Raw genomic sequence first — 26887 nt, 5'->3', positions numbered from 1 at the left:
ATATTTTAATGCAATACTATTAGTCTATAATGCATTATAACTGCAAAGCCAAGACAGACATTTAATTCATGCAAGTATTGAACTTAATCATATATAACAAGAAATGTTAAGGCAAGTAAACTTTACCTTCATTGTAGAATTTAATGCTTTAAAGGCCTTAGTTTGACACAATCAAATGTAAATCACTGCTGACAACAGTGAGAATGAACAAAAGTGAAAAGGATTCCGCAAATAAGTGGGAATGACCATATATATATATATATATATATATATATATATATATATATATATATATATATATATATATATATATATATATATATATATTGCAAGAGCCAATAATGAAATCTCTTACTTTGGAGCATCAGGGTGAAATCTGTCTGGGTCAAACTTCAGAGGGTCCTTGAAGAATGTCTCCAATCGACCAGAGGTGTAGCTGCTGAACTGAAATAAACACAAGTGTTAACAGTGTGTTATAGCTGAGGAGGAATGAATGTCTTATTCGAGGCATATTTATTGTTAACGCATGTCTTTTATAAATGTAATTCACCATTAAATTAATCCAAATGTAGTCTATCAACTCTAGTCTCTCTAGTGGTCCTAGTGTGCTTTCGCTAGGAATGCAAGATTATTCACAAATGATTCAAAATCACAATTTAAATGTCACAATTATTAATGCAAATTAATGGTTACTAAAGATAATTCTCTCTTCATATCTAAGTGTCCCTGTGTCTCCACATGTCTCTTTTTCTGCGTAAAAGCCTGTTTTAGACTTCTACAGATACGTTTCATGGTCACGCTTCTGGAGTCAAAACTGTGAATTAAATTGTTTTATTAAAAAGGTTTAAAACATAAATCTTAAACTTAAGCAAATGCCACTATTTTTTCACTTGTAAACGGAATTAGGTTGTCCATTTTCATAGGGGGTAAATGGTTGTAGTAATCGGTCATGTCTTTAGTTGACCAGGAATGCCTTTAGTCGACTACAGTGCATATTTCTATCAAATTAGGTCAAATGTTTGTCCGTGAGTTCATTTCAATCTTCTGCTTTCCCCAACTGGAGCAGGTGGACATTGAAAAACATGATTCTCTCACCATACAGGTCACTCCTCCAGGTATGTGGATGCCGTCAATCACCATGTCCTCAAGCAGCGTACGGGACGTCCCAGGAGCTGTCGGGTAGATCCTGAGGGTCTCTTTCAGCACCTAAGTGAACATAATTATTATTGAATCCATAAACATTCAAACTCGACCTAATTTGACGTGTTGTACCTGTGAGAGATATGTCAAGCTTCCCAGGTCGTCATAGCTGATTTCTCTCTTCATTCCTATGACTTCATCAACCTCTTTTCTCACTCTGGAAAGAAATAAAAGCAGAAGTAAGTTTTCCCACGTCTTATTATATATATTATTATGCCGAGTTCAACCCTAATGCGGCTTAAGGAATGCAAAGTGTGTGTTGAAATGCACTTGAATGTTGTGTCCTTTTAAACCGAGTATGCTGATTATGAGACACCAGGATACTCTCACTGGGATATTCCGATAGTATCCAGAATACTGCGACATGTAAACACCGTGTCCTCATTTCTCGCCAGTGCAGTGTACTTGGGCATGTGCATACTCAATCATTTGGCCGGAGCAGGTAATATCCCAAAAAACCTGCAAGTAAACCGCTCAAACTACGTGTTGCAAAAGCACATGGACCAACAGCAACGGAAATGTAGGCTACGTATGTTTGTTTAGTATTTCATGTATTTTAAACTATCGATTTCAACAGTTTCAAGTTATGTGCAGAGATCGGCTGCGTTCACACTTGTCGGAGTTCTGATGTGGACTTCCTGGTGTTTTTGATCTAGTTAGAGGTTTAGTGCCAATGTTGATGTGGTGTGAAGTCTGTGGACACGTTTGAACAGCCATCGTCCTTTGTGGGGTAAACATCAAGTCTAAGGTGTGAGAGATTGTCCTCACTTCTCTAATATATCCGGGTGTCGTCCCAGTTCCATGATACAAAAGCCGAGTTGATTGGCGGTGGTCTCCTGCCCTGTGGACACAATTGCAAACATTAAATCTCTGCATATAATCATTGTAAGGTGAATGAGATGAGCAAAGCAAATCACCTGCGATAAAGAAGGTCACAAAGTTGTCCAACATAAACTCTTCATCCTCTTTGCTCATGTTTTCCTCTGGAATTATAAAGACATGGGTTAATATGCAACACGTGCAAGAAGTTTAGTTTTAGACTTAGAACAAAAAATGTAGGTTGACAGAGCAATGTTTGGCCCTCTGTTCAGAGGAATCAGAGTCAGAAAAGGGTTTATTGCCATTGTCAATGAACAGAATTCACAAACATAGGAATTTGTCTTGGTGATTCGGTGCTTTCAGCAGAATTCATACCGGTTTTCAAATTCATACCCCACAAAAATATCCATATATTATGCAAAAATGTATTTCTGAATGTTTTTGAGAAACAGACAGATTTCTTATATGTTTTTTCAATCAGTTTTGACAAATGAACTGGTGAATTAGTAGTTGACAAGTCAGTCATTATTTTTTCTATTAGTCAACCCATCAAACAATCATTTATTACATTTTTTTAAAAGTATTTTCAACCAGATTAATGTATAAATATGTTGTATGTAGAGATAATTTACCAATAAAGTGTAAAAAATATTATGATTACATATACTTATTCAAATACATGTCATGTGTTTCAAAGTCTATATAGTCCAGATAATATTGAATGATTAACACAGTGGCCCTGTGTTCAGGTGGATTTTACAGAATATTTCTTCCATAATTGAGTGGTGCTGCAGATTATGAGAGATTGTCATCCACAAACAGAATTAGGGCAGAATTATTGTCTCGAGATGCTCCTGCATTCAAGATGAAAGTAGAACGGACCTGATTGCCAAACAAAATGAATATAGATATTCCTTTGTTTGCAGTGGATACTGTTTGTCATGAGAACAGAAGTCACCTTGTCCCGCTGATTTGATGATTTGTGTCAGAATGTCTTTGGGGACGTCCTCTCCGTTTTGTAAGGCAGTTTTCCTCTCATTGATCCACTGAGCTCCGGTCGAGCGCAGCAGACGACAGGCGTCCCTCACTTCATTGATGAACGGCCAATTCTGAGGTTTGTACTGGAAGAGCACGGAATGGTTAACACACTGTGAAAATGTAAAGATAAATACACCACGTGAACAAACATAAAACACACCTCGAATGTTGCATCTCGAATGTAGTAAATCATGCCTTTCAAACACGTCTCGATGGCTTTGGGAAAAGGTGAAGTGGATTTGAGCAGGTCCAACTCAACGCCGAACGCAACCTGTGACAAAATGATTAACAAAGGGCTAATAAATGGCTAATTAAGGGCTAATAAAGGGTTAATAAAGGGTTATATCTCAAGACTGGAATAAACGCTATGGTGCTATTCAATTGGTTTAACTTCAATAGGAACTTTTCCCTATTGAATGTTTACCTTACATTAAGTCTGTCTCTTGCTTGTTCCTATAGCGATGTCACGTATTGACAGTCTCAATAAAACCACAAGAGGGCGCTCAAAGATAACGTACACCATAACTCTTTCTATCTGCCAAGTTTATAACTAAACATTCATAAATATGTGAATAAAAATACAGATATAAACCACAATACTCAAAAGTATTGTTTTCCTAATTTTAAAAGCAAAGTAGAAGGTATGAAGTAGCAGTACTCATGTGGAACATGAGCTCGACTGCTTCAGTCTGGATTTAACAGGAAGTTAAACTGACACTTTGAGACACTGAAAAGATTGTTTGCACCAAATTAAAAAACAGCAACTGGATTTTAACAAAGTGAATTTCAACACAATGTATTTGCATACACTGGACACAGTAGCAACTGAATATTAAAGCATTTAAAACATTGTATTTTTTAAATATAATTTTCTTATTTAATGAATATTTTTTACTTGATTGGATGTTTAAAAAAAACAGTTCACATAATTCAAATGCAAATTCAGTGTAAAAAAAAAAAGCTTTGGAAATAAAAACACAAAATTACCATCATACATTGAATACCCTCCGTCGGGAAGCAACATGATGTACCTCACACAAACACAGAGACGTTACCTTGGCGATGATGTCCATGGCGACGCAGTTGACCAGATGGAGCATGTTGGCCTCTGTGTTGTTCTCGGCCTCCTCAGACAGTCGCTCCATCAGCTTCTCTGCTCTCTCATTGAAGGTGCCCATCAGACCTCTCAGGTATCTGCATTTGAGCAGGAGAAAAGAGGCTCGTATTCAAAAAGACCTTGATATCATAAATATGCGTTCAGTTGTGACTCACAGGCTGCTGAAGGCCGGGTCCATGATGCGTCTCTGTTTGTACCACAGCTCATGGTTCTGCGCCGTCACCAGCCCATTCCCCAAAAACCTGCACAAAACCTTTCTAATGATGACATCTACAAAGCACTGAGAGAATGACGAATGTGTTCACTTGCCTTTGACCAAAAAGGTTGAAGAGACGCTTGTAGAGGAATTTGTCTTTGGGGTATTTTGGGGACATGAGGATTCGCTGAAATGATGGGTTGAAAAGTTGGTTTCAATCAGTCAAATAGGGCTAAACCCAAATTGTGTCTTTTTTTAATGACAAAACTAGGATTAGAATGAAGGCAAATGTGTTTATTCAGTACTAGGAATACAAAAACTAGCACAAAAACTACTATTAATACTTAAAATAAATGTCAAAGTTGGACCTTTCTTGAATAGTCAGTATGAACAAGTCATATTAAAAAAGAATGATGCTTTAATATTTAGATCATTTTGGTGTTGGAATCAGTATTGAGCATCACATAAAGGTTATCTTATCTTATCAAGGGATTTCCCTCAGTATGAAAATACTGAGGGGAGTGTGAACCTCAGTATTTAGTTCTAACAAAGACGTAAACACAAAACCAGGACAATAAGACTAAATTACATCTAATCAAGGGCCATTAATACGTTGAATACCTTTGTAGCCTCTGGGCAGTACACACCAATGATCACATAATGCAGAATGTTGATCCTATACACAGGACCATAAGTCTCTGCCCTGAAACAACACAGTCATGACCTTTACACAACAGTTTAATCAGGACGATACTCGAGTAGATTTATTTAGATCTGGTTAGGAGGTAGTAGTTGCAGTATAGGGCTCGTAGTGATATTATTGTGCTATAGCACACACCCACTACTTAATACATTCCTCTAAATACCAACCACGACTGAAGAGTGAAGGTTATTTATTGATCAGTGACGTGTTCAAGAATGTTGTTTGCAGGAACACAGAGAGAAGAAATCATAGAGAAGCAGCACAATGTAGCCCAGTCAAATTACAAATACGTATGTAAAAGTAGCCTACACTTTAGATTTACTCTGTTGTGTTTCCCTCACCATTCAAGAAACTTGTCATGAACGACTCCATCCTTCTTCATCACCTCCATCAAAATGGGAGAATGTCCAAACAGGAAACTGCAGTGACAGAAAACGTATTAATTATGTAGACTTACTTTATTTTTTTATTTTTTTGGGACTTGTGCCATAATTTTATTTATGTTTAGTTGTATTGTGCCATTATTGTTATTATATATATATTTTTTTTTTTTGATTTTGCATTTAAAGACACCACATAGTGCACTCAAAACATCAAAACAATATAATCATATATTACATAAACATATACACATTTAGATACCGGTACACGTACACGTATACACATCAGGTTGCAGGTACGCAGACTTCTTATCAAGAACGAACTACTTTTGCATACTCTACCTCTTTCGTGGTGGCCCGGGGATGTGGTCATATTTGAGATGCAAGTATTTGATATAAATACAATATCCGAGGAATACAAGGAAAGAGAGGCCGAGAGAAAGAGGGAGAATCTGAGGAAGCCAGACCCACAGCGCGCTTAGGATTGCCATGTTGGAAAAGACTGGGGCGGACTCTGGATCTATTATGGGGCGGACTCAGGCCACTTCCGCGTTACTTTGTTACATCATTCTGGGTTCTTATCATGGATCTATTATAGTTCTCTAGTTCTTATGCCGCGGTGAATTTAGATGCCGAGGGACGAGGGACAATCGCCTCTTTAGTGCGCTTACGCTAGGGACCGTCTCAAAATGACAATTGCAGGGGAAAGCGTTTGTTTATGACATATTTATCGAAAAAAACAACTTTGGACTGTATATGCCTTGATTTTCTCCAGTGCGCTATCTGACCCGCTTCTGTGTTTTTTTTGTCTTCTGTTTTGTATATATAAAATAAACAAATAAATAAATAATTATATGCCAAGTGCACAGCCAAGTGGCCAATTAAAATGTTCTTGGGAAAGAACATTTTGGCTGAGTATGGGGAGCAAATAGGCAAGGAATGGCAAGTTTATTTGTAGAGCACATTTCATACACAAGGCAATTCAAAGTGCTTCACACAGCAGGAAAAATGCATTAAAATCACAAAGAAATTACAGAAATACAATAAAATTGACTAAATTAAAACTTATCAATCCAACTGATTGTCTAAACTAATAAAATCACAAACAAAAGAGAAGAGTGCAAAGAAAAAATCCTTTCAGTCATATGTGCAGCTAAACAAAACTGTTTTTAGTTTAGATTTGAACATTGTCAGAGTAGAAGCCTGATACAAATACACAAATACAAGCGTGATATGTTTTATTTATAAGCAGCATGTGTAAACTGGAATAGCTCATACAGACAGACAGATTTGTTCTAACGTTTGCCTAAATAACTGGCTTTATTAACTTTATTGATTTGACAATGATTCATCTTGAAGCCCTGAGATATGATTGTCTGGCAATGAGCTGATTTCCATTTAATTCATTGGTTAAGTCTGTGTTGGATTGTGCAGAGGACTCCACTCTTTGGCCTGAGCGTCCCAGTGTCCTTTATGTCAAAACTCTGTCCCGGGACGAGGCTGAAATCAAACCTCTGGAGCAGTTTGGCCATCACCACTTTAGCCTCCATCTGTGAGCAACAATCACATTTATAACATTTACCGCTGATTTGTTTACATATTAATTTATTATGGCTGTATTTACCTGGGCAAAGTTCAGTCCGAGACACGAGCGAGGGCCGAGGGCAAAGGGGTAGTAGCAGTAGTACGGCCTGGAAATGAGAAAAAATCAAATTAAACATGTGTATCATCATCATCATAAGCATTGAGGTAAGGAATAGTTAAAGTTTATCACAAATGCTCATGGGAAATAGTAGTTGAAATTGAATATAACCAAATTGTTAGTGCTAATGCTGATCAGATACATTTTTATGTCATATGTCAAACGTAAGACATGTAGTTACTTTGGGGCATCCGGGTGAAATCTGTCCGGGTCAAACTTCAGAGGGTCTTTGAAGAACTTCTCCATTCTGCTGGTGACGAAGGAGCTGAACTAAAGAGTAAAACGTGAAAGGATTTTTCAAACGATGACTTTTGGGCCACTGCTGGACAAATGGGGGATTACACCGAATATTATCAGTGTAGTACCGGTATATCGCTTCATTTTACTTGTATTTATTATCTGTTAAGATTGATTAGAATGAGTGCGTTCTCGGTGTATGAGCTCTAGTTCTGTTGTCCAGGCATTGCTGTTTTCAAAATCAAAAGGAGCACATGTTATTGCTGTTACCTCTAATACAAAAAATATACACTTTGCAGCGGGATTCAAAAGTAAAATAAAACGCCTTCTTTACCATCGCGGTGACTCCGGCGGGGACGTGCAAGCCGTTAATCTTGACGTCCATGATAATTTCGCGGTTAGTCCCCGGAGCTGTTGCATACAGCCTGAGCGTCTCTTTCAGCACCTGCATGAAGTTAAAGTTTATTATAATATCACATTAATGTCATTCAAATATCCAAAATACAATATATAATAACGATACTCAAAAACTTTGTACAATGAATATCACTTTTCTCTCATTTAAGCACCTCTGTCTGGTTGCATAATGATGTTAATGTAATATTGTAAATTAGTCTCGATTTAATTCAGTATTTTTTATTCCTGCTTCAAGCTCAGATCTACATATTTTACAATGTATCACTCACTTGAGACAGATAAGTCAGGTTTCCCAGGTCGTCGTAGCTTATGTCCCGCTTCATTCCAATGACATCATCGACCTCTTGTTTCACCCTGACGAAGAAATTAAATAAATTCTTACAAAATCGTCTTCTAATCGCTCTAATTAAAATGTCTACTTCACTTTTCAAGTATTTCTGGATGTCGTCCCAGTTCCATAATGCAAAATGAAAGTTGATTAGCTGTAGTCTCCTGGCCTACAAGAAAATAAAGCAAAGATTGCGTCACTGTGTTGTGTAAAAAATGTCACTTGAAGTCCACGTTTTAATCTGTGGCTTTGATACGTTTCCCACCTGCGATGAAGAAAGTCACAAAGTTGTCGATCATGACCTCTTCGTCCTCTTTGGTCATGTCTTCCTCTGTCATAAAAACACCTTCAGCTCATTGAACTCCGACTACACACGTTTGTACTTTTTGGAGATGGTGGTTTTGGAGTCCTCACCTTGTCCGGCCGATTTGATGATTTGCGTGAGAATGTCTTTGGGGACATCGTCTCCGTTTTGCATGGCCTTTTTCCTGTCGTTGATCCACTGAGTTCCGGTCGAGCGCAGCAGACGACACGCTTCTCTCACCTCTTTAATGAAAGCTCTGTTCTTCGGCTTGAACTGAAGAAGACAAGAAGTAAATGTTGTTACTTTAGTGCTAGTTTCCTCTTACCTTTCTACGCCAAAAAGGTGCAATTCATAATGAATAAAACTTAGAATGCCTCAAAGAATAAGTCTCTTGCACAGCTGAGAAGTCCAAGCAGACATGTCTCAATGGCTTTTGGGAAAGGAGAACTGTTGTCGAACACGTCCAATTCGACTCCAAATGCAATCTGAAACAAACAAGAAAATGTACTTGTAGATTAAATCAAACGCACGCTACTGTATGAAACTTTCCTGCCACCACTTGTCTCAAACGAAGAGAAGAGTTGACCTCATTCTCAAACAGAATGCATGTTTTTAAAGGCTAAATGGATTAAACAGCAAAAAAAAAAAAAATGAAAGCAAGATAGGTGTGTTTGATGAAATATTCTGGAACATTCCTTGAACAGTCTTAACAGTTCCACAGAGACGAGATAAAAACAATAAAACCAACAACTACGCAGAACATTATCTTGTGAAATATTTTCTGTGTTTACATTTGCCTTGGATGTATGTGCAGTCCCTCAGTCCTCCAGGCATGTTCCATAGAAAAAGAACATTTAATCCTTGATGTTTTGGGGAAAATGTTCCTTTCTTTTCTTTCTTTTGCTCAGCTTTCTCTTGAGAAGCTACAGTCTCAAAAAGCATTGGATCACAGCCTGGGATGGGGGAGACTCGGCCCCAGATATAAGCGAAAGAGGATGGAAATTATGTCAAAATCTCATGCCATGTCTTATGTAACTGTAATGATTGTGTAATAAGACGCTGCTCTGTGACTTTACTCCTCGCACCTTTGCTATGACGTCCAAAGTGACACAGTTCATCAGTTTGAGCATGGACACCTCCGCGTGGTGGTCGGCCTCCTCCGACAGTCGCTCCATCAGTTTCTCCGCCCTTTCATTGAACGTGCCCGTCAGACCTCTCAGGTATCTGTGTTGTCATATTTACTTGTGAGTGTGTTTGTTTAGAGCACAAAACAGGTCTGAATGTAGTTTACAGGCTGCTGAAGGCGGGGTCCATGATGCGCCGGTGCTTATACCACAGGTCATGGTCGACTGCCGTCACCAGCCCATTTCCCAAGAACCTTAGCAGAAAGAACAATTCAGAGGCCCAATAAACTTTAAGATTAAACGTGTAATTGTCTTCTGCTCTCTTTAAACATGGAAAAGTATGTTAGTCTATATCAGGGCTATTCAACTTTATTTTCCCGAGGGCCAGATTTTTCGGAGTGCAAAACGTGCCACTTTGGGACGCACAATTTCAATAGAATTAGTTAATACAATAAAGTAACTACTGCGAGATTCGATGGTGAGAAATAACCATACAAAATACTTGACTAAAATTGTTTTGCTAAATTACCCATCCAGAACTGAACCAGAATTAAGTTAGGACTAGACTAGAACCAGCCAGGTCTGAACCAGAACTAACTCTGAATCAAACAAGGACTAAACCAAAGAACAAACCAGGTCTAATCAAGTGCTAACACAGATTTAAACCAGTATTTTACTTTTTAATATTTGAAGGATGGGTCGTGGGCCGGGTTCAATTGCTTGGCGTGCCTGATTTGGCCCCCGGGCCTTATGTTGAATAGCCCGGATCTGCATGAATACAATAATGAACTGGTCACCACAGTGAATAAAGTCTGGACACAGCACACAAACAAAAACAACAAATAAATCTTAGCATGTAACGAGAATTGGCCAATCAAATCAATGCGTATGTGAGCGTGTAATATGGATAAACAGGAAGTGAGAGGCTTTGAGAGAAAGAGACGGACGGGATGAAAAACAGATCATCCTCAAAAGTCAAATGTGCAAAAGCAGCAGAACAGCTCCACAGCTTTAAATAAATAAATAAACATATCAGTATTGCTTGTTAAATATTGACGTGTACGCTTGAGGTCATTTTAACATCCAACATTTTAATAATAGGCCAACTGAAAAATATATATACCATATTATGTATGTCCTCAACGTTTGTCCTCATCTTGATCAGTCACAATTTATTTTTGAACAAAATAATAATGGTTTTCAGAATTGATTACACGAACATAAACAAGACAGGCTTTCGATCAGATTTAATGCTATTTATTCTGCCGAAGTCCAAACTTTCCTGCAAACTGCATGTTTTACTGACAGATGCTTGACTGTGTCACTGACGTTCAAACATGACTGAATCTTGATTACAATTCAATTCATTGCCAGACTTTGGCTTAATCCTGCCTCATGGAACAAACCTCCTCTATAATCTTATTAACTGTAGTGTTTTTTAAGTGTTGTTGCATGTTTCAGTTTTGTGTTGCCGGGTTTGCCTAACTTCACATGAATTATTTGAGTTATTTAAATGTAAGTGACTGTTTTCTATGTCTAAAAATATACACTTGATGCTTTACCTTTGCCCAAACATGTAGAAAATCCTCTTGTGAAAGCTCTTGTCTTTGGGGAACTTTGGAGACATGAGGATTTCCTGAAACCACAACACGAGTTAAACAAACACACACATGGATGACTGCATCTTACGTCATGTTGCAGTTGACCTTTGTAGCCTCTGGACACGTGACTCCAATGATGACTCTGTGAAACATATTCAGCCTGTACACCGGCCCGTACCTCTCTGACCTGAGACAGGCGCGGTCAGTCATTAAAGAGACACTTGCTCAGACTAATTGCGCGCGTCGTTTCTTACCATTCCAATAACTGATCAAAGACAAGCCGATCATTCTTTGTTGCTTCCAAAAACGCGCCCATGTGCCCAAAGATGAAACTAGGGGAAAAAAACAGCATTGTAAAGCATGTTTCTTTGTGTTGTTTCATCTGATCATCTCACCTCTTCCGCGGTGGTCCGGGTATGTGGTCATACTTCATGTGTATGTACTTAATGTATGCGCAATAAGCCAGGAACGCGATGGAAAGCAAGACGACCAACACGTAGAGCACTGGAGCTAAGCAGCCCCACAAGAGCGTGACCACTGCCATTGAGGAAGTGTCCGTGTGACTGGGAAAGTAGGTTAGAAGGAAAGCGGAGGGCGAGGTTATTGTGCGGAGGTTGCGTCCTCAGAGGGTTGAACAGCGGCCACTAGAGGGAGCCAAACCACAGCGTCTTTAGTCACAGCAGGGTTTTGTTAGTTCATTTCTCTGGTGGTTGATACATAAATAGAAAAAAGAAATACAAATACTCAACATGCTCACACATTATTTACTGTATGAAATAAAAGTGACTGAAATCGAAGAATCAAAGTAAGTTGTTTGGCATAAGCAACATTGTAAAATAGCCTGAATGAGTATGAACGTTTTACTACGTTTAGTATGTTAACCTAATTAATGTTATTGGAGCATTAAATTCCTTTTTTTTCTCCTCCCGTGAATTTGTGTTTAATACCTTATGTACTTCACAAGCAGTGTGGAAGAAGTATTCAACTGTGTTACTTAAGTAAAAGTGCAGATACAGGAACAAGAAAATCTATTCAAGTATGTTTTTTTTTAATGTATTTATTTATTTTATTCATAACATATAAAATAAATCATCAGTGACTTACAGTTACACAGAGAATGAATGAAAAGGAGCAGAAAGAATATTATCTGCCCCTTTAGACTTATTTAAGTACCCGTTTAAACACATACTCATGGAGTAAAAGTAAAAGTGTGCTATTTCAGACAGATTTTGTGAGTGACCTACTTTTTCAAGCTGCTGTATGAACGTGCTGGAAATAATACCTCAGCCATTTCAAGCGGTCTGAAATACTAAAGAAAAGTACTTTTACTTTGGGGTCAAATGGGGTAATGTGGTAGAAAGTACGATGGATTCTAATGTAGGGAAGTAAAAGTAAAAAAGTATTCACAGTAAAAGGTAAGTAAAGTGCAAATACCTAAAGATTTTACTTAATTAGGCATTTGCTGATTTGAATTGCTGAAGTATTCACTAGTAAAATAACCTTATCTCCATGAGTCATCGAACTACAAGGTGCGCTGACAGTTTTATACTTAAGACGCCACGGAGAGCTACTTTTTTCTAGGAAATAACTTTGCCTGATCAAATGAAGACTTGGCTTCGAACACTCAACGTGACCAACGTGCTTTCTAATAAAAATGAATGTAATAGAAAAGTATAAAAGCAAATACTAGAGTACATCTCATTGGTTAAGTCTGTGTTGGATTGTGCAGAGGACTCCACTCTTTGGCCTGAGCGTCCCAGTGTCCTTTATGTCAAAACTCTGTCCCGGGACGAGGCTGAAATCAAACCTCTGGAGCAGTTTGGCCATCACCACTTTAGCCTCCATCTGTGAGCGACAATCACATTTATAACATTTACAGCTGATTCGTTTACATATTAATCTATTATGGCTGTAGTATAAGTACCGGTAGTATAAGTATTTACCTGGGCAAAGTTCAGTCCGAGACACGAGCGAGGGCCGAGTGCAAAGGGGTAGTAGCAGTAGTACGGCCTGGAAATGAGAACGTAAACAGTGATTGTGCAAGTTTTTATCTGAGTATCTGCAGTGGAGCATTTACCAGTGATCGTTGTGTAAAACAAGCAAATATTGGGTCACATTATTCTTAGTTAAACAAAATATAGCCCACTGTTCTACAAAAGTGGAAAAAGCCACTTGAAGATTTGGTCACAGTCAGAATTGAGGTATGAAATTGTTATATTTTGTAACCAATAAGTTACTTTTATTTTGGAAAATAGTTGTTTAAATGGAGCATATAATTGATGGTGTTGCTCCAGATCAATGTCAACAGTCATAAGGGACCAGCTACTAAAACAGCAACACTTTTAATATATTCTTCTAAATTCTAAATACATTTTAACAGGTGGATATTAGTTGAAATATACTTTTATGAGCTTTTTACCATGTTAAAAGGCTTTTCCCGACACTTAAAGTTGAATTTTGATGGATTTATGCGTGTTGTGCATTTATCAACAGATTTTTGAGAATAAATCTTAATCAGAATTACTTTTATTCAACACAAAAGAGAAATTATTTGAACTACAGACATGAAGTCGATCAGCAGACAAATGATCGAGAATAAAGTTAAGTAAAATACAATAAATCTGCCTTTTTATGAACTAAACTAGAATAAAAAATAAAATAACATTCATCACACACATCACATTTACACATTGTCCTGCAATTGAGATTTGAGTGCTCAGAAAATGTCCGTTTTCACCTACCCCCCATCTCCGCCCCCACTGCTCTGTACTTATTTGCGACTAAAGTACACAGAAACATGCAGGGTTCACAAATGTCAGTCGTGAATGAAAATCTGCTGCTTGTTACGGTGAAATGCCACGATGAAGAGGCGGAGCTTAACCAGTTCTGAGGTTTTGAAATAGGAAGTCAGTGGAATGGACCACTTTTGATTATCGAGTCATTTCAGACCGATATTGCTGTTTACGGTGAACAAAATGTAAAATAATGACGTACATTTGTCCCTGTCATCGTCTCCTTGAACTTTGCAGAAATAAAGCCACGTGCAGTAGTTATTGTTGACTTACTTGGGAGCGTCCGGGTGAAATCTGTCCGGGTCAAACTTCAGAGGGTTTTTGAAGAACTTCTCCATTCTGCTCGTGACATAGGAAAAAAACTAAAGTGTAAAACGTTAGCGGCAGTATTTCTCTCTATAAAATGTAATAACAAAGCATTCGTTACCATAGCGGTGACTCCGGCGGGGACGTGCAGACCGTTAATCTCCACGTCCACGGGAAGATAGCGCTCTGTCCCTGGAGCCGTTGAATACAGTCTGAGCGTCTCTTTCAGCACCTGCAAAAACATGGGAACTTGTACTAGAGCTTGTGTTCACACTTGTCCTAGTTTGATCCCGGTTTAGTCCCGGTTTACTCCGAATGTTGCCTCGGCTCGGTTCCTGGTCCTGCTTTAGTCCAAGTGTTCCCGGTTTAGCAGAAGTGGGAAAAACTCGGACACATTAAGTCGACTTCACGCGCTTTTTGTGAAAATGAGCACTTCTCAAGCGTAGATTTCAGACCAGATACTTTTTTTCCTACATGAGTGCCGTATTTTCTAGACTATAAGTCACACCTTTTTTCATACTTTTGGCCGGGATGCGATTTATACTTATATTTATACTTCTATACTTATACTCCGAAGCGACTTATATGTGATATTATTTGTTATTTTCACACGTGCAACAGCATTTCATACTCCAGTGCAACTTGTATATGTTTTTTTCTTCTCTATTATGAATTTTTTGGCTGGTGCGACTTATAGTCCGGAAAATACGGTAATATATTTGACAGGGTCACAGTACTTGAGCAAACGTTTTCTTGCACTGCTCCTTCAGATATGATTCATCTTATCCTTTGAAAACATCGGTTTGTCCTTTCAATCTCAACAACTTCAAAATATATATCCGATGTCGCGTCCAGAGTCTAGACTTCTAGAACGACTTTTACTTGAGCGCTCATTTGTCCAAACACTGTTTTACTCTCGAGCATTTCTTGGCTCTCTTTGAGTTGTATCATTTTGAAGTAAAAGTACTAGTTATTGGAACGCAGCCGAGTATCTTTACGGTAAAGATGCTGCTGCTCTGGTTGGTTAGAACATATTTAAATGCATTTATTAAATCACGGCTGTCCATTTCTTTCAAAACACGCCATTGTATTTGGACCTTGCTGCGTCTTTGTCAGGGCATAGATTTGATAAAGAACAGGGTTTTTCAAAATGTTCTAAATCCCACAACACGCCCTGATTATAGCAGGACGTGTATTCTTACTTTGGCTCCTCTACCCACCTCTGCAGTTTAGTTGTTCATTTCATTTAACATTCATGAGTCTCCTTGTCTAAGACGTGTCTCGGTGTCACTCACTTGAGACAGATAAGTCAGGTTTCCCAGGTCGTCGTAGCTTATGTCCCGCTTCATTCCAATGACATCATCGACCTCTTGTTTCACCCTGAGAAGAAATTAAATAAATTCTTACAAAATCGTCTTCTAATCGCTCTAATTAAAATGTCTACTTCACTTTTCAAGTATTTCTGGATGTCGTCCCAGTTCCATAATGCAAAATGAAAGTTGATTAGCTGTAGTCTCCTGGCCTACAAGAAAATAAAGCAAAGATTGCGTCACTGTGTTGTGTAAAAAATGTCACTTGAAGTCCACGTTTTAATCTGTGGCTTTGATACGTTTCCCACCTGCGATGAAGAAAGTCACAAAGTTGTCGATCATGACCTCTTCGTCCTCTTTGGTCATGTCTTCCTCTGTCATAAAAACACCTTCAGCTCATTGAACTCCGACTACAAAAGTCTGTACTTTTTGGAGATGGTGGTTTTGGAGTCCTCACCTTGTCCGGCCGATTTGATGATTTGCGTGAGAATGTCTTTGGGGACATCGTCTCCGTTTTGCATGGCCTTTTTCCTGTCGTTGATCCACTGAGTTCCGGTCGAGCGCAGCAGACGACACGCTTCTCTCACCTCTTTAATGAAAGCTCTGTTCTTCGGCTTGAACTGAAGAAGACAAGAGCTGTATTCATATTGACAGTCAGTCGGTGCTCCCTCAGTTATTTTTAAGCTCACTGAAACCAGCGAGGGGATGAAATAGTTGATAGTGGAGGAATGTTCAAACTTGAAGCTAACACACAGCAAGAGAAACTAAAGTTGTTGTCAAGGTAACGGAGCACATGTGCTTCACTGGTTCATCAGATGTCTCATGACCTGGACTGATAAGAAATCAGCCGCTTTCACTTCATCACTAATGTAGTTTTTATTCACAGATAGCAAACAGTGGAGCAGCTCATTCTGAATCGTTTTGGACGTACCTTTGTCCACACACGTCTGTAGATGCAGTTTTAAAAAATAAACACAGAAAACAAGGCGTGTGGAACTTCCGTGTAGAGTTGACGGAGAAGCATCAGCTTTAACGCCGTCCTGATCACGGCGCGTGCACCTGCTGCGCTGGAGAGCGTGTCTTGCACAACTATGTGGAAAGTCCCGTACGGAACATTTTTGTTGGTGCACGCGCTTTATAAATGAGACCCTGGATTTGTACCCTTTCCTAACTTGGACAATTCCTGGACAAATGAGAGCTTAAACTGATGCCTGTTTGTGTGAATTAATGTGAAAAAGATGTGAATGTGAATACCTCAAAGAATATGTCTCTTGAGTGATGAATAAGTCCAACCAGACACGTCTCAATGGCTTTTGGAAAAGGAGAACTGTTCAACTCTAATTCAACTCCAAACGCAACCTGAAACAAACCAGAACAGGCAGTGGTTAGACTTAGATCAGTTTCCACGGTCATGTGACGTTGTCGTGCCTTTGCTATGACGTCCAAAGTGACACAGTTCATCAGTTTGAGCATGGACACCTCCACGTTGTGGTCGGCCTCCTCCGACAGTCGCTCCATCAGTTTCTCCGCCCTCTCATTGAACGTGCCCGTCAGACCTCTCAGGTATCTGTGTTGTCATATTTACTTGTGAGTGTGTTTGTTTAGAGCACAAAACAGGTCTGAATGTAGTTTACAGGCTGCTGAAGGCGGGGTCCATGATGCGCCGGTGCTTATACCACAGGTCATGGTCGACTGCCGTCACCAGCCCATTTCCCAAGAACCTTAGCAGAAAGAACAATACAAGTAAGATTCACCATTTAGTTTTAGACCACAATGCACTGCTTGCATCTGCTCGCATTCTTTTTGTGGAACAGTTATGGAATTACATTATGAACCAAGGGGTAAATTATAAGTTCCAACAAAATAGTCAAACTAGGGAAAAGAGCCAGAACAGACTAAAACAGACTGCAAAATCTCAAATATAATAATTTTACATTTGTTTTAGTGAAATGTGTTGCCCGACCTGTCATTTTCAGTAACTGTCGGTCTAAATAACTACTTAGCCAGTCCTACATTCATAATTTAAAATAATAAACGTCACCAAAATGTCAAACTTTGTAAAAACAGGCTAAATGTTGTATAACGTCAATAGAAAAATATAAAATATAATCATGTTCGCTACATTAGAGCGAAATGTGTAGCTTAACTTTTCGATGTGTTGCAACTCCTCAAAATATACATTTTTATATTTGTATTTGTACTTCCTGGTTGGACACAAGCAGCAGATGTGAGAAAGGTAGAGATAAGTCATGGATCTATTATAATATCAGTCTACTGTTACCTAGCAACCAACAATGGCCAAAATCTATATAAATTACACAATATTATTTGCAATTAACACACAATAACACTTATAGTTTGTCAAATGATCGTTTAACGTGTCAGTCACATGCACTTTGAAACTGAAGCCGCCTCATAGTCTCACCCTCTCTACATATGTAATATTCATGAGCAAATATAACACATGTAAATGCTTTACCTTTGCCCAAACAGGTAACAAATTGTCCTTTGAACGTGTTTGTCTTTGGGGAACTTTGGAGACATGAGGATTTCCTGAAACCACAACACGAGTTAAACAAACACACACATGGATGACTGCATCTTACGTCATGTTGCAGTTGACCTTTGTAGCCTCTGGACACGTGACTCCAATGATGACTCTGTGAAACATATTCAGCCTGTACACCGGCCCGTACCTCTCTGACCTGAGACAGGCGCGGTCAGTCATTAAAGAGACACTTGCTCAGACTAATTGCGCGCGTCGTTTCTTACCATTCCAATAACTGATCAAAGACAAGCCGATCATTCTTTGTTGCTTCCAAAAACGCGCCCATGTGCCCAAAGATGAAACTAGGGGAAAAAAACAGCATTGTAAAGCATGTTTCTTTGTGTTGTTTCATCTGATCATCTCACCTCTTCCGCGGTGGTCCGGGTATGTGGTCATACTTCATGTGTATGTACTTAATGTATGCGCAATAAGCCAGGAACGCGATGGAAAGCAAGACGACCAACACGTAGAGCACTGGAGCTAAGCAGCCCCACAAGAGCGTGACCACTGCCATTGAGGAAGTGTCCGTGTGATGAAGAGGACCGGACAGGGGAAAAACACAGGAAAAGTTCGAAAGAGGATGACGTAATTTGTATCGAGCCTGTCCTCACATGATCTGACGCGTCTCCTGCAGGGGGCGACAGAGCACAAGATTTGTCCCATGGCTGGAATCATATCGGTCACATTGCTATGGATTTATTAGGTCGATACCATGCATATTACAGTAATAATCACTCATTAATACCTGTATAATTTATAAACAGTACTACTTAATCATTTTAACAGTCAAAACAATGAAAAAGTATAACAATGGGCCTGGCCTAACATGTGTCAATTAGTATGGATAATTTGCGTTACAGATTGAGTATCAGAACAGTATCGATACTGTCTGAATCGGACTGAAACAGCCTCAGAGCAAACCGAGAAAGTGCGTGAGTCTGTTTAGTATTCTCGAGGTGTTATATCCACGTTTTTGCTATATTTTGAACAACTTCCGCGTATCGTACGTCGTGTTTAAATTTGCTGTATCTGTCAACTACAGCGTCACCGGCTCCATAGCTCAGTGGTTAGAGCACTGGTCTTGTAAACCAGGGGTCGCGAGTTCGATCCTCGCTGGGGCCTGTACCGTCGAGCTTTTAAATACATATCCTCTCCGTGTTTTGTTGTCTTATTTCATATTTATGTGTTTTCCCCCATAGGTTCGTACCTCACGTTTTATTTGTAATTATGGATTGCAGTTCACTCTGTTCAAACGGTAGACAAGGATATTGCAGACTTAAGCGCCCTCCTGTGGATAATAGAGGAAACGCTACATTGATAGCATGGGTAATAAAGTAAAAATAATATTGCATTAAATATGACGCATTTGAACTCCAAATCAATGTGTATGCCATCGAAGGGAGTTCCTGGAATATCAGCGATGATGAATGCATATTACAAATCGCACTGCTTAATCATTCATGGTGAGCAATGCGCTGCAATAACTGCTTCATGGCGCGGATAAACATTGTGAACATACTTCAGTTCCCCCATCTATGTAAACCACTTAAATGCTTGAGGTTTGTGAAAATGTTCCATGCATGAAACAAAACATTTATGTGGTTTCTTATGCTTTGTTTATTCCATACTCAACTTCCTGTGCCTTTCTTCTTCAAAATTGGACTTGTGACCTCATCTGGGTCACCTAAAAGCGGGTGATGTGTTCCGTGAGCTGTTAGTTCATGCAGTTATGTTCTTCGTCTGAAAAAGGTCACCGCATCCACGTAGGCCTTATCTTATTGTGGAATATGGCACATCTATTGGAGGATGTGGCTAACCTGATCATTTAGGCTGTATATCTGATTAGACTTGATTTTGTACAACTTCAAAAACACAATTTCACTCAACCTCAATTAGAGAGTTATTGGACATGATGCGAACATTTTGCTCTATTGCTGTTTCATCATGAGAGACGAAAATTGCTGCACTGCTCGACTCCCTCCTGATATTATTGCTTTGCCCTGAATTTATTAACCTTTATTTAACCAGCTGATTGTACATGTTTTTAGCTGTAAGGGAAGCCTACGCAGACACAGGGAGAACAAGCAAACTCCACACAGAAATGGCCCACGTTACATAGAGTGGGAAAACATCTAGCATTAAACTTACTTATCACCAATAAAAGTGCACCTTCATTTTGTAACATGTAGGCTACGATGAGGCATGTGTTATTCTTATTTTGACTCTTCAAGTTATATTACGTTACCACAGCGACACCTATTCTTCCTGGAGTCGGTTAGCTGCCAAAAATAGTTGAAACATTTGTTTAAACCAAAATCTGCTTGCGTGTACCACAAGCGGAGGTCTTTGCCAAATAAAAAATAATTATAGAATACTTAAAGGTGTAATATATACTGAGTTTTTGGGAGTTTTTCTGCATTTATTCAATTGCAGGTGGTTTTATTCCTCAAAATTTGCGTTAGCGGAGGTCACAGTTCCACAGACCTGACCCATGACTTGCCCTGGTGGTGTTACCTTCGTTTCTCCATGGCGATCGATGGGTTCAAGGCCATACTGCGCAACATTCCAGGAAAACCAAGAAGCAATTTTCAGACACGTCGCCAACATGTTACATAGTGCACCTTTGATGTCACAGGTTAAAGACAAGGTCCAGGAAGTTGACCATTTCAATCACAGTTTCAGTTCCACATTTCCCCAAGTCCAAAGACCACTGTAATGTGCCATAAAATGTTGTTGTACCTCTTCAAACATTAGCGTGTCGTTCACAGAAAGCCCTGTCATGCATTCTTGTATTAGACAGAGCCAGCGATGATATTGTGGGCCTTGGCTTGGTCTAAACGCTGGAGGATAAGGGCTGTTAGATGTTGTTTTGACTGGATGTGTGCCATGGACTCTGCAGGCCCCTCTCATGTCCAAAGGTATTGTGCTGGCTCTTCTTCTGATTATATTATCAACAGAGAGGGAAAATGAACGCTCCCAATGGACACGAATAAACAAAAAGTCAGATTTGTCCAAGAAATTAAGTAATCCAGGCGTGCACGAGGGAAATGATGAACAGATTTGAAATGCTGATGCAGAGGAGAATGAGTGGATATATGCTCTGAATGAGTGGAATCAAGATGGTTTTGCTCTTTTTTGAAATGCATTATATTACTAATCTGTTTTTATAGTAAATGAATAGTTTTCAGACACTTTATTAACTCGTACTTGACATTTAACAGTGTAACTGAACTCTTATTGAGGACAGGTTTTGGATCCTCTTCTCACTGTGTGTAAGTCTAAGACACAAGGGCTTTTAATTTCACAATAATATAACACATTATTTGAACATTTGTGTTATTTGCACTGTTCCTAGAGATGATCATGTTATTTTTGATCATTTAGGACCACAACGTTTTACTTCTACTTAAGTCATATTAAACAGTTTTGAATTAACAACACTTTTACTTGAGTATAGTTGTGGCTACTCTATCCAAATTTACCTAGAATGAAAGAACAATACAGCTATAAACGTGCCTATCTCTATGGAGACAAGCAGGTGACGGTGCTCAGCCAAGTTACCGGTTAGATCTGTGGAGAGGCGACCCCGCTCACAGGTACAAAGGTAGGTTTTTTTGCAATAAAAACAGCAATAATCAAGTCAATGGGGAGAAAGTTCAATGTTACACTGTGGGACATTTCAGGCAAAGCAATAGCATCTCCATGGAGACAAGCAGGTGACAGGCAGCACACCAGGAATGTTCCACAGTGCAGCTTTAAATCGTGATGTATTTCTGTCTCCATACAAGGCTCTCTTCTGTGTGGAGCTTCTTGGGGGAACAGGATACTTCCCATAATCCATAAAATCTCCAAATCCTCCAACATTCCTGCGGACCACGTGGGTAGAACGGCACCAGGCAGCGGCCGTTAGCCCCTCAATGGCGTTCTTCAGGTGAGTGCGTGGGGCCGGGCCGGTGTCGCGGAGGGTCCTTAAAAAGAAGCGTGTGTCTGCGGGCGCGGCGGTCGGCGTCTAAGCTCAAGGGAAAGCTCGTGTTCCTGCCAGCCGACCAAAGTAAACAGCTCCCAAACCACCAGGGCTGGCAAAAGGCCGGGACCACCAACCAGGGCGCCGGGCGAAGCTATGAATTACCTCTCATATGCGCTCGGAGAAGAGAGACGTTATGTACACACCGTAGAAAACATTGAATAAAATGGCATTCGATAGCAAACATTTTTGTATTCGTTTGGTTTCACTTTGGTTGGACTAGATTATCTCATTTATTTGCTAACTATTTCTGAAAAGGCATTGTGAAGTTCAAGTCTCGAACAAATACTTAATTCATAGTGAACAAAGAGTTTATTAAGAAAGATTCAGGCTAATTAACTCCTAACCCCTTAATTAAAGTTAACTAAAGAGTGTGCCTATTTTTGGTCAGGTTTATAACTCACTACTAACTACTTCCTGGTTGGACTAACTACTTCCTGGTTGGACGTGAGCAGCAGCTGTGACATACGTAGAGGTAAATCCGTTACCTAGCAACTATACTGTAAACAGGGGCCAAAATCCGTTATTTTGACAGTTATGAATTTGAATTTTTAAATAAAACCCGACAACACGTCTCCTAAATAACTGTTGAAAATTGTGTCAGTTGAGCGTAAATTGTCTCTGCATTTTTGATGAAATGTCGCTTATTGATGACATCACAGAGGAAATCTGTTTCAGAACTTAACTCTACTTCTTGCCATTTGATATTTATATTATTAAACTTTTCCTCACCAACTGCAACTTGACTGATATAAAACTATGATTTATATTTAACATGGGTTCGATCTCACCAAACAAACTCATAATTAGTCAAACATGAGAGCTTGTCATATGCACTTTAAGTTATTAAGTTATTAAGCCCGAATCATTGATCTTGATAATCTATTTGTTCATTATGAATGTTTTATTAAGGTTATAAAGTGGTAGTCACTCTTTTCCCGCCTTGTAAAGAATGATAAATGAAAAGATAAATAATTAAACATATGTTATTTCTCATACATTTTGCTGCTTTCTTGTAGTTGATGTTTTTACCAGGGGAATACTGTACTGCACTGGCAAATCTTTAGGTTCAAATAATACAATATTATCAAGAAATATAGACTTATTTTAGAATAAACTTATATAATCTAATAAATGCACTCAAATCACGTCACGTCACCTACTGCTGAAGTACTGCAGCCTGTTACTTCTGGCAGTGTTTGTGTGGTAAACGTACATGTGCCTGCTGTTGATGGTAAATACAAACTTAGACAGACTTTACCCTCGTTCATCTTCTAATCCGTAAAGATTATACTTGGATTTACACACACATGTTGATTGCAAACCTTCAGCGCTGCTCAAATTGCTCAATAAACTCTCGGTCTGTATAGATCGTGTCACATATCATTGGTCTAATGTTAAAACAGTGGATATTTTGAAATGCTAAATGTTTCCCAGTACACGATATTGACCTAATGATAAATATATTTACTAGTAGAACTCCAGCTGTCTAAGAATAGGATAGTCTGACACTAATAGGCCTTATGACAAATGTATTTACCAGTAGTTTATTGCATTGTTCACCGCTCTTTTGTTTGCTTTCATCTCTATGGACGTTTTGCACATCCTGCCAACAACGTAAAGTTTCTGCCGTCTGATCCCAAGCTCAGTTGTTTTGTTCATCATGTAGGACTGCGACATTAACCAGCGTTATCGCCTCCAGAATCTCCTCACAGCATCACACAGCGTTTTAGAAGAAACGTAGTCTGTAGATGAAGATGCTCGATACTAAAACTGGAAACTAGACCCTCATTTGAGCAAGCAAAAAGAAAAACAAATAAACATGACAAAATCTGACTTTTAAAATGATCTTGAGTTTTATCAGAACTAGGATAAAACCAAAATGTTTAAGGAGGAAAAGAGTTATTAGTTTGTTTCCAAGTCTATGTCTAAAAACTTGACCCAAAATAGAGCTTTTTACATTATAATTATGGTTGAAATTGGTATCAAGAATCCAGTTTAACATTGTGACAACTCTTCATCTTATTTTATGCCTCGAAAGCTTTAATAACCGTGACTGTAGCATTAAATGGGGAGAAAGAGGATGGAGACATTCGGCAAACAGTCAATCCGGGGAAGCAAACCCTTAACGCTGAGGTGACAATCACACATGAGCCACTCGGCGAGCGCAGATGACATCGTTTTTACTCCGAAAGCTCTGGTCCTGTTTCTCTTTTTATGACCTTTTGGTTTTCTTCTCTTCCCCGCGCTCTGCTCCTTTTACACATCTGCGGTTATTTATCCGAGATGCTGCGGCGGCAATGTGGTCAGCATGTGTCTGGACCCGTTCCACGCACCTTTCATCAGCCGGCCGAGTGGACCAGACCTGCTGCATTCACGTCAACACATTTATCGTTGATTTGGCTCGTAAACGATGACAATATTGGAATTCCTTTGCTTAAACATGGAGCTGAGTAAAGAAGGAAGACTGGTGCAAAAGGACTGGATATGATTTGGTTTTGCAAAAGGACATGGATACTAAGCCTGTGGATCTGCATCAGCCTGGACTCTGAACTTGTAATCCTAATGTCAGTTAATCTTCTGTGCGCCAGCGACAAGCAACTACCAAGAAAAAGGGTTTGTTTGCTGCTGCGAATTGTCAGGATACAGCAATTTTCAACTTGATTATGAAACTGAGATACCGCGACAATAACTGATTGTTTCTTTAATATCAACTATATTATATATCTATACATCTATCTATATCTATACTGGAAACCGTTTTGAATATAGTCAGGAAAGGTCATCATGTTCAAATTAGTATTTTGTTTTGATTATATATTGATTAGTGTTTGGGTATTGATTTTTTTGTGACAAATATTGCAGAAATGTGTTAGTATTTTCTGTTTAATAGTGTATTTAGGAAGAGCCATGAGGGCTGCGACGATTGATCAAGTAATCGTGACTTTTAAAAATCTAGACTCTTTTCATAACAAAGACAGTGCCATTATTAAAAACGATATCATTAATAACACACTTAAAATGTCGATATTTGATAGGCTTCCAGTCACCACATTTCAACCTTTATTTGGTCGTTACTCTGTTTAAAAAGTCTCAATGTACAATAGAAATACCGTATTTTCCGGACTATAAGTTGCACCTTTTTTCATAGTTTTGGCCGGAGTGCGACTTATACTTATATACTTATATACTTATACTCTTATATGTGATATTACACTTGCAACTGCATTTCATACTCCAGTGCAACTTCAATATGTTTTTTCCTCTCTAATATGCATTTTTTGGCTGGTGCTACTTATAGTCTGGAAAACACGGTAATCGTTGACTTATCGGAGGGGAAAAAAATAATCATTAGTTTCAGCCCTAATAACTATGGGCAAATCTTCAGTTTATTGTTTATGTCTAGTCCACGTCAAGTTACAGTGTCAGTTGTAGTTCCCTTAACACCAGACTGGGGCAAATCTTCATCCAAAGTAACTACTTGGAGGATTAGACCAGAGTTAGGAACGTCAGAATATCCCATTTTAAGAATATTTTGAGAAGAAACATCACGATTATTGACATGTATTGACACAACGACCAAACAAAATCCTTCTTTTGTTTTCATTCCACCTGCATAACTCATGTTTGTGACCAACGTTAGGAAATCAAACTTTCGGAATGATTTAAAGTTGCTAATGTGACAGGTAAATTTATGTTTTTGGAGTAGATTGATTTGAAATGACTCGTTTTTTGTTCTAAAATCATCACAATTGCTGAATATTATTGATTAACCAATAATCGCGACATGTCCATCTAGATAACCAATCCAGATGCAGGATGAACATAGAAACTTTTTGTGTGATCCAGGAATAAAATCCTTTTTGCTTATTGCTCAATCAATAAGTCAATATACTAATACGAATAAATATTTAAAACTAATATTCAAACTTGATAAACAAGTACTGATACTAAAAATAATCACACAGAAAAAATAAAAGACATTTTGAGATTTTGTTAATAAATTAAAAGTAACTAAAATGGTCATGATCATGATATGACATTAAAATGTGGCTTATAAAATAGGGGTGGGTAGTATATCAAAATGTAGATAATATTGTGAATGCTGAACACAATTTGAATATTGAGTAAATCATTTAAAGATCAAATGAACTACAAAAAGCTGATTAAAAAAAAGAAAAAAATAAGTGCATTTTGTGTTTGATTTGACATTTGTCTAATAATTTTACCTCAACGAACACATTTATAGACATGTTATAACACATTTAAAGACACGTTATAACACATTTAAAGACACGTTATAACACATTTAAAGACACGTTATAACACATTTAAAGACACGTTACAACACATTTAAAGACACGTTATAACACATTTAAAGACACGTTATAACACATTTAAAGACACGTTATAACACATTTAAAGACATGTTATAATACATTTAAAGACATGTTATAATACATTTAAAGACACGTATAACACATTTAAAGACATGTTATAACACATTTAAAGACATGTTATAACACATTTAAAGACATGTTATAACACATTTAAAGACAGGTTATAACACATTTAAAGACATGTTATAACACATTTAAAGACAGGTTATAACACATTTAAAGACCTGCCATAATGCATTTAAAGACACGTTATAACACATTTAAAGACATGTTGTAATACATTTCTGTTGGATAAATTCGAGATTATTTTTTGCCAATATTGCCCACCCCTTGTATCAAAC

The 26887-nt window shown here is 38.4% G+C and overlaps 3 protein-coding genes and 1 non-coding gene across 4 annotated transcripts in view; 1 reads left to right on the top strand and 3 right to left on the bottom strand.

Annotated features, from left to right (window-relative positions):
- The window catches only part of LOC140359758 (cholesterol 24-hydroxylase-like), a 6758-nt gene extending 811 nt beyond the window's left edge, over positions 1–5947 (bottom strand). Inside the window, exons 1-13 of the mRNA XM_072444919.1 lie at positions 5796–5947; positions 5415–5492; positions 4992–5073; positions 4484–4557; positions 4330–4416; positions 4113–4251; positions 3218–3328; positions 2978–3140; positions 2118–2183; positions 1969–2041; positions 1273–1357; positions 1096–1206; positions 356–444 (exon numbers count right to left, since the gene is read on the bottom strand). Coding sequence (XP_072301020.1) covers positions 356–444; positions 1096–1206; positions 1273–1357; positions 1969–2041; positions 2118–2183; positions 2978–3140; positions 3218–3328; positions 4113–4251; positions 4330–4416; positions 4484–4557; positions 4992–5073; positions 5415–5492; positions 5796–5944 — 1307 coding nt within the window. The 5' untranslated portion in view covers positions 5945–5947. The remainder of the gene's footprint in view (positions 1–355; positions 445–1095; positions 1207–1272; positions 1358–1968; positions 2042–2117; positions 2184–2977; positions 3141–3217; positions 3329–4112; positions 4252–4329; positions 4417–4483; positions 4558–4991; positions 5074–5414; positions 5493–5795) is intronic.
- Positions 5948–6841: 894 nt separating this feature from the next.
- On the bottom strand, positions 6842–11742 carry LOC140359773 (cholesterol 24-hydroxylase-like). Its single transcript, XM_072444943.1, has 15 exons — positions 11562–11742; positions 11421–11498; positions 11272–11353; positions 11128–11201; positions 9733–9819; positions 9527–9665; positions 8816–8926; positions 8552–8714; positions 8403–8468; positions 8234–8306; positions 8079–8163; positions 7727–7837; positions 7337–7425; positions 7078–7144; positions 6842–7003 (listed from the first exon to the last, which is right to left on the bottom strand). The coding sequence occupies exons 1-15, from the start codon at positions 11708–11710 to the stop codon at positions 6857–6859; spliced, it is 1521 nt and encodes a 506-aa protein (XP_072301044.1). The 5' UTR covers positions 11711–11742; the 3' UTR covers positions 6842–6856.
- Positions 11743–12483: 741 nt separating this feature from the next.
- On the bottom strand, positions 12484–18667 carry LOC140359780 (cholesterol 24-hydroxylase-like). The gene is made up of 15 exons (XM_072444957.1): positions 18488–18667; positions 18347–18424; positions 18198–18279; positions 18054–18127; positions 17209–17295; positions 17003–17141; positions 16829–16933; positions 16032–16194; positions 15883–15948; positions 15714–15786; positions 15560–15644; positions 14386–14496; positions 14232–14320; positions 13110–13176; positions 12484–13011 (listed from the first exon to the last, which is right to left on the bottom strand). Exons 1-15 carry the CDS (start codon positions 18634–18636, stop codon positions 12865–12867), a joined length of 1515 nt encoding a protein of 504 aa, XP_072301058.1. The 5' UTR covers positions 18637–18667; the 3' UTR covers positions 12484–12864.
- Positions 18668–19171: 504 nt separating this feature from the next.
- Positions 19172–19244, top strand: trnat-ugu (transfer RNA threonine (anticodon UGU)). The gene has a single exon. It is a non-coding gene; the product is annotated as a tRNA-Thr (tRNA).
- Positions 19245–26887: the final 7643 nt, after the last annotated feature.

This window comes from Eucyclogobius newberryi, unplaced genomic scaffold (assembly GCF_026437365.1).
Source record: "Eucyclogobius newberryi isolate DKJ021-1_F unplaced genomic scaffold, fEucNew1.0.hap1 SCAF_1, whole genome shotgun sequence".
In the NCBI taxonomy this organism is placed as follows: Eukaryota; Metazoa; Chordata; class Actinopteri; order Gobiiformes; family Gobiidae; genus Eucyclogobius; species Eucyclogobius newberryi.
The sequence above is the reverse complement of the archived record's forward strand: the minus strand, read 5'-3'. Positions and strand labels throughout refer to the sequence as shown.

Bases quoted from the DNA above. Each gene is read 5' to 3' on its own strand.
- LOC140359780 (XM_072444957.1), bottom strand. From the start codon at position 18,636: ATGGCAGTGGTCACGCTCTTGTGGGGCTGCTTAGCTCCAGTGCTCTAC. The intron at 15,787-15,882 runs GTGGGAAACGTA...ATTTTCTTGTAG, and splicing joins TGTGACTTTCTTCATCGCAG to GCCAGGAGACTACAGCTAAT. The intron at 14,497-15,559 runs GTGAGTGACACC...ATGTTTTTGCAG, and splicing joins ACCTGACTTATCTGTCTCAA to GTGCTGAAAGAGACGCTCAG.
- LOC140359773 (XM_072444943.1), bottom strand. From the start codon at position 11,710: ATGGCAGTGGTCACGCTCTTGTGGGGCTGCTTAGCTCCAGTGCTCTAC. The intron at 8,164-8,233 runs GTGAAGTAGACA...TTTCTTCGTCAG, and splicing joins CATCCAGAAATACTTGAAAA to GGTGAAACAAGAGGTCGATG. The intron at 7,426-7,726 runs GTAAAGAAGGCG...TTTACTCTTTAG, and splicing joins CCGCCGGAGTCACCGCGATG to TTCAGCTCCTTCGTCACCAG.